The 7,497-nt window shown below is 34.8% G+C and overlaps 1 protein-coding gene across 5 annotated transcripts; it reads left to right on the top strand.

The window, feature by feature from the left end:
• Positions 1,803-5,769, top strand: LOC107612874. Of its 5 annotated transcripts, none has more exons than XM_021110171.1 (6): positions 1,960-2,491; positions 2,628-2,907; positions 3,594-3,713; positions 3,800-4,563; positions 4,765-4,893; positions 5,272-5,769. In XM_021110171.1, the coding sequence occupies exons 2-6, from the start codon at positions 2,635-2,637 to the stop codon at positions 5,462-5,464; spliced, it is 1,479 nt and encodes a 492-aa protein (XP_020965830.1). In that variant the 5' UTR covers positions 1,960-2,491; positions 2,628-2,634; the 3' UTR covers positions 5,465-5,769. The 5 variants fall into 5 exon arrangements, with proteins under 5 accessions (XP_016170126.1, XP_020965830.1, XP_020965829.1 ...); XM_021110170.1 differs by having other exon boundaries at positions 1,961-2,491; positions 3,800-4,547; positions 4,749-4,893; XM_016314640.2 differs by lacking the exons at positions 1,960-2,491; positions 4,765-4,893 and adding an exon at positions 1,803-1,952 and having other exon boundaries at positions 3,800-4,692; positions 5,272-5,584.

The raw sequence follows: 7,497 nt of genomic DNA, 5'->3' as shown, positions 1-7,497 counted from the left end.
ATTTAATACTTGATAAGTGAATGTACAAGTCTGAGAGAGAATATGTTCTTAAACTTTTCCCCCATAATTAATTAACTATTATGGTGAAAAATCGAAATGGGTAAGGCTATTGTTTAATGGAATGGATAGTTGAATACGCGAAAACTTAACGAGCATTTTTTATACTTGTGTTATGCTTTTTGGGTCTAAATATGTCTCAATAAAATATAAAAAAATGCTCTTCCAAATACATTTAGATATATTCAAATATTATTGTGTTGGAAGTCCGTTTTCGTTCTTAACATATATTTTAAAAATAATTTTAGAAATAGAACAAAAGTCAAAAATTTTTCTATATCCGTTACTGGTTGACGTTATAATTACTGAATGTTAAACCCCTAATCTGATGTGGAGTGTTCAGATGACATTTTTTTTGTATTCTAAGTATTATTTCTAATTAAAAGAAGGCAATAGAAAATGTTACTTTGATTAGTGTAGATGTGAGTATGCCTCTTATGTAAAAATAGTATTGGTGACGAGTAGAAGTAAAATCAGAAAACAGTTAGCAGATGATCTTCAAGGTATTTTGGGTGGAAGTTTGGATTTACCATATCTATGTGTCTACTATCTTTAAAGTTATCCATGCTTAGTAGAGTGCAACAAGTCTTTAACTCTACAACAACTCTAATATTCAGAGGCAATCAAGCATAGAACATTCCTTTCTGAATAAACCAAGCAATTTACAATACAACACATGGAACTAACAGCTTAAATCAATTTCCATGGAGAACATATGAACTATCAAAGTGCATACTAAAAGATGACAAAAACCTACATGGGCAATACCAGGAAGTGCCATCTCAACATCTATATATTCATTATCATGCCTACCTTGCTAGCAGGACCCATAGCAATAAAACCGTTTAAAACCCAGCATCATCATACACATGTTAAAATTAAATTCTCTATAGTTGTCCATGTTGTAATTACAGTGCTTATTCCTTCAATTCTTTGCCTTTTCACTCATATTTTTCCTGCAAAAAAAAAAAAATTACTCCTACAGTTTGATCCCACAATTAACGACTTCAACAGTAAAAGATTGGTTATCTTAAGTTCTTAACTAATCTTACATCAACTATTTATTCCAATGACCAAGGTGAAGGGCCGGGGGACAACGACTCCACCGCTGCAACGAAGCAACTGGCGATTTGCGAACTAGGAAGCGAGCTTCACCACGACGAACACACGCAGATCCCAAGCGCCACCAGCAGCGATAGCGAGCAGACCAGTGGCGGCGACCCTCGTAGACGGAGCTAGGTTTTGCTCTGCTGAGAGGAGAGGCGTGAGGTGAAGACCCTAGTTGCCTTTTTTTTATCCATTGTTTTTTTTTTGCTCCACTTAAGCCCAAAACGCAAATGTCTCACCAACGGAATCCGGCGCACACAAATCCCGTTCCATTTCACGCAACCACCTCAGCTCACTCGGCCCACCCGTGAGCACCCACACAGCCACGCCTCGCCGAAAGCCTGCTCCAGCGGCGCATAAGGGAGACAACACGTGTCGGCAAAAGACACAAGGAGATGGTATATCTGTAAATCTGTACAAAATTGCATCTGTACAGTAGAGCGACCCTATTAATAAACATATTACAAAATTAATATATATTTATGTCCATATTAAGTATCTCAAAGACACTACCAATTACGCCAATCAGTTATAACTCAAATGATATAGTCTCTCCATACTCAATTAAGAGGTTGTGAGTTCGAGCCAATGAGTTATAACTCAAATGGCATAATCACTCCATACTCAATTAAGAGGTTACGGAACAATAAAATCCTAAGAACGACGTCACTTCACTACATCTTGACTTCTTGAGAAAAAAAGCCTCTCCCTTCTCACGACTGTGACGAATGATTCTTGAAACGGAAGACAAGCAAAGCAAGCAACTACTCTTTGTCCGTTACACACATGTAACAATCAACCCCCTTCCCTCTTTCTTTTCTTCCTTCACTTCTCTTGTTATCATTCTTATTAATATTATTGTTTTCTTCTATTACGTAAAAAACCCCAAACAAAATTACAATTCCCCATATTTAACAAATTAAAAAAAAAAAAAATTTCTGCGAGCAATTATCTGTTATTCAATGCAATTGCGTACTTGATTCTGCCCTTTTAAGTTCTGTTACTTCTTAGCTATGTGATTAGTTCCTGTACCTCCATGATTATTTATTTCGTTTGGAGTTTGATGGAATAACTGTTTCTGAAATATGGATATTAGGGTTCAATACCATATTATTACCCCCCTTTTTGGTACTATACACATCAGATGAGATTTTGACTGAAGAAAGAAACTTCACATTGGGTGAACTTTTAATGGATTGTTTTCTTTTAATCTTGCTTCATATAGTTGTAATTTGGAAAGGATGGTGAAATTATTGAACAATTATTGAAGTTGTGACATTGGTAAGATTGGAGAAACAAAAAACAATTATTGAACAAAGACTGCAGGGTATTCAATTTCTTCATAGTTGCATTTTTTTTTTTACTGTAATTTTAGACTTTGCAGCAGATTGATTACTGACATTGCATAGTGATTTTGATTCTCATATTTTCTGAAACTCTGAATCTGCTACTGATCTATGCAGTGATACAATGGAAGAAAAAACAGAGGGCATGAATAGCCAGGAAAATAACCTTGCTGGCTTTATCTTCATGTGCAATCAAACGACAAAGCCGGAGTGTTACCGGTTTCGAGTTTTTGGGCTTCCTGTGGGGAGAAAGGAAGTTGTAGAGAAGATAAAACCTGGTGCTTACCTCTTTCTGTTTGACACTAATCTGAAGCTTCTCTATGGAACATATACAGCCACCTCAAGTGGGAGGTTGAGGATACAACCATTAGCTTTTGGTCAGAAATTCCCTGCTCAGGTGACCTTCCAGATCATTGATATTAACAACTTAATGATCCAAGAGTGGTTAATCGTTAATCCCATACTTTCTCACTTTACACTTGCTCACTTTAGAGAATTGAAATCTGTATAGAAAGACTTCTAAGGGAGTCTATGTGAGTTAAGATTTTGGATCGAAAGGAAGGAAATGATTCGAAGAGTAAGTCTATGTTACTCTGTAAATCCTTTTGTTCCTTCCTTTTTGCCTTCAAAATCTCAACTCACAAAATCTCTAACCACTGATAGCATCCTCTGGCTTGTTTTGTGGTTCATTGGAATGGTGTTTGTAGCATCACCTATCTGTTTGTGGCATCCATTTTAGCATATTTATTCAAGGTCTATATTCGAGTTAGTGGCAAGAATTCAAGTGAGGAACCATGTTCTTGGTTTGATCTGGGTTTGATAAATATGGAGTGATTTGATTTGGTTCTGGCAGGTTGCTTTTCTTCTGCATTTGGAAATAATCCCTCTTGTTATCGTTTATTATTCTTATTTTCTTTTAACTTCAAAATTCAGAAGTGATAAGGATTTATATATGTTGATTCCTCTAATGACTCCTGTACTTGAAACTGAATAATGACATTCAAAGCACCACAAACTATAAATGCATCCTGTTTTGATTCACAACTATAATAAATTCGCAACTCATGTTTTAATTTTATTCAGGTGAGTTTCAAAATTGACACGGACTGTATACCCTTGCCTGAGAATGTCTTTAAACATGCCATCAAAGATAATTACCAGAATGATTCCAGAAAATTTAATCCTGAACTCAATATTACACAAGTAAGTTTCGTTATGATATCTAGCAAATTCATTTTCATTACACCTTTTTTTGTTAGTTGGAATAGAATTTTTTATTATTGTCTCAGGTAAGAAGTCTATTATCATTGTTTCGGCCATTACCTGGATTTTCAACTCCACCGATGCATCCTGTTTTGGAGACATCTTCTCATCCTCCAGCAAATAATGCTGTTATATCGAGGTCCTCTCTTGAGGAGACAATAATGTCTAAGATTTCACATAAACATAATCAAGTACCAAGGCAGTTGAACCATGAACATGTAAATGAAGTCAAGCAGCCTACAAGTTATTCCTATCCTGTCATTAGTACAGTGCCAAACTCAGTTGCAGCAGAGTCTGTGCCGTGCCAAGCTTTAGTGAATCAGATTTTGCCTCCAACGAGTTCACTCCCTTTGGAGGGTACATATGCCACTGGCATCAGTAGTGGCTCTATTTCACCACTTCCAGATCATCAATATACACATCCGAATATTCAGCCTGCGAAAGCTGAATTAAATTCATCCCAGGTGAATAGCAGCAATGGTTATGCTCAGTCTTGGCAAGATCCTCAACATGTATATCATAATATCCAGCATCCACACCCTGAATTTCATTCGTCTGCCATGACGATGGGTAGTAGTCAGGCTTATTCGGCCCAAGATCCTCAATATCTGCATTACAGTAACCCACAGCCGCCTCCTGATTTTCATTCCCAAGCGGCGAATGCAGGCAATGGTCATGCTGCTCAAGTGATGTGGGACCCTCGCTATGCACAACAGAATATCCCAACCCCCCAAACTGCTGATCCATATTTGACCGCGGTGAATATGAACAGTGGTTATCCTCAACAGACATATCAGCCTGATTTCAGTTCTTCTGCGGTGAACAAAGACCATGCAAATGTCATGATGCAGTCGAATCCTTCATCATCATATTATTATCCTTACATTTCTCAAGCAGTTGCCTCTGCCCCATATCAAGGGTACTTTTCAAACCCTTTTTGGATAAGCTTTATTACCGCGGTGAATATGAACAGTGGTTATCCTCAACAGACATATCAGCCTGATTTCAGTTCTTCTGCGGTGAACAAAGACCATGCAAATGTCATGATGCAGTCGAATCCTTCATCATCATATTATTATCCTTACATTTCTCAAGCAGTTGCCTCTGCCCCATATCAAGAGTACTTTTCAAACTCTTTGGATAAGCTTTATTTTTGTCCTTGAATCAAGAAAATCCCCCCTTTTTTTCGTGAAACTATGGAGCATGGATGATGAGATTGTTTTATTTGTTTAAGCAACCATTGTTGTTAGGGATTTTTATTTATTTTCTTAACTTCATCAAGGAGATGGTTCAGTGACTGAAGCAATGATGTTTAGGGGAGAAAGAATTGCTTCATATCATTGTTAAAGCCTGAATTCAACTAAAAGAAGGACTATAATTGTTTGTTGAATAAGTATACTCTGCTATGAGCTTCACAGATACACGTGCACACATGCACAAAGGGTATGTATGTCGAAATTAATTTTTGTTGACGTTGAAATGTGCTGTTTTCTCTCAGGTCTTGGCCAATGCAAGTGCCAGTATCAGGTGATCAACAAATTGGCATGGGAAATCAGTACTATGCTTATCAGCCATCCATGCAGACACACAACAATATTGCTTCTACACAAACACAAGAGAATGGTGTTAGCCATAACATGTATTCAACATATTCATATATTCCTAATGCTCAATCAAATGTCCAAATGTGAGTGTGATCTATCTTGATCTGCCATTTTGATGCGTTCCATTTCTTGCTATATGTATATACATAACATCATATGGGGCCATATGTACCTACTATACAATCTGGCTTTTACTTTCAAACCTTATAGCATGTTTGGTTTGGGGAGAAATTTTCATAGATGAGTTTGATGTATAAAGTTAATAGAAGGCTTACTTGAGAAAAATTTCATCCTTTTTTCCCCCAACCAAATCAGATATACTATTTAAATAATTTGACTTAGATCTACAAGGCCAAGTACCTCTTCTAATGCATGTTTTGGTATTTGATTAATTGTCCATTTTAAATTTGGTAATTTGTACAATGAAAAACCCTTAAACCAAACCAATGTATCTAGACATAATTTCTATGTACGATATGTTCTTAGAAAACTTGGTAACATAACATGCTACTTTGGTACTGGAATTAGAAAAATATTTAATGCACTTGGTTACTTTATTATTTTTCTATTAGATAGTCTCATGGACCGTGTGCTTGACTAACTTTAGCATTGGTGTCTAAAATACTCCATTTAGTGTCCAATAACAGTATAATTTAATGGCTGTATAGGGAATGACGCCTCTACTTGCCTAATTTGGGAACATAAATGAAAGATTGTCTGTCATGTATTTTGGTGTCAAAGTGAAGGTACTTTGTCATCTTTGATGGTAGGGTGACAATGAGTAGAGAAGAGTAGGTTTGAATCCAACTTTAACTCTAGCTAGGGGTTGAATTTATTATTAGAACTCAACTTTAACTTATTGGGTTGAGAACAATCCAACCCTAATCCTATTCGCGGTCAACCTGTGGATATCCGGTTCTATTCGCGGGTTTTAAAAGATAGGCAATATTATATAACCTAACAAGCATACAGATTAAAAATTCAATACAAACAATACAATCATTCTACAAACAATATAACCGTTTCATAAACAACATAACCATCAAATGTTAAATTCTACATAAAGTCTTTACTTAAATTAATAATACAAACACAAATTAAATGTTGTGATATAATGTTGTATTTATATATCATTTAGATAGAATTAGTTTTTATATAAACAAAAGTATTACATTATTAATTGATGATCTTAGTTCAATAGTAAAGAATTTTTGCACTAAGTGAGAGGTCCTTAGTTTAACACCTATCTATAACATTTTTATAACATATACATATATAGGTGCGGTCTCTACTCGACCAACCCGCATCCAACCTATTCTGCACTCAATTCTACCAGTAGCGAATCGGGTTGACAATCCTATCCGACCAAGTTGGATAGGATTGGATACCTGCGAGTAGAGTATATGTTGCCACCCCACTTGCTGATAAATCAATATTGATGTTATAAAAAATTAACAGAATGGTGTCTCTTCTTTAAGTACAAAATCTTTACTTGGAAACTGCAAAAGGATTAAATAATCAGGGTTTATTTCAAAAAGCACTTCTAGAAAGTGATTGTTTTAAAAGTATTTTTTGTTCTTTTGTTTCACAACGAATAACATTAAATCGTGTTTTAATTTTTTTTTCTATAAAAAATAAGAATAAACAGAGAAAGTTCTTTAAGTTTTCGGACTTATAGATAATAAAAGATAATAATTTGATATCCAATTTTATGAAAATTTAAATTCAGAATATAAAAAATTGTTTTGTTTTTTGCCTGAGGTGATGTAAATAAAATTGAGTTAAACAAGTTAAGAGTGAGTTTGAAAACAATCATAAGATTTGTTTATATACCGTCTTTAACAATTGTTGATATTTTTACCATATTAAGCAATGTTACTGTTACATTGTTCCATGATAGTCTTTAAAATAGTACTTTTAAACTTTCTCAATTGCTAATCTAAAGAGAAAAAAAATTTTAAACGTCTGTGACAATTATTTCGAAAGACAACGAAATTTTTAATAAAATAATATTATTTTCAGTCCTTGATTTTTATTTTTATTAGTTTTTTCTGTCAATATTTTTTTTATATTAACGAAATTAACCTATCTAGCATATTAAACTGTTGATTTATTTGATA

The sequence above is a fragment of the Arachis ipaensis genome, chromosome B08, assembly GCF_000816755.2.
Source record: "Arachis ipaensis cultivar K30076 chromosome B08, Araip1.1, whole genome shotgun sequence".
Taxonomy (NCBI): domain Eukaryota; kingdom Viridiplantae; phylum Streptophyta; class Magnoliopsida; order Fabales; family Fabaceae; genus Arachis; species Arachis ipaensis.
The sequence above is the reverse complement of the archived record's forward strand: the minus strand, read 5'-3'. Positions and strand labels throughout refer to the sequence as shown.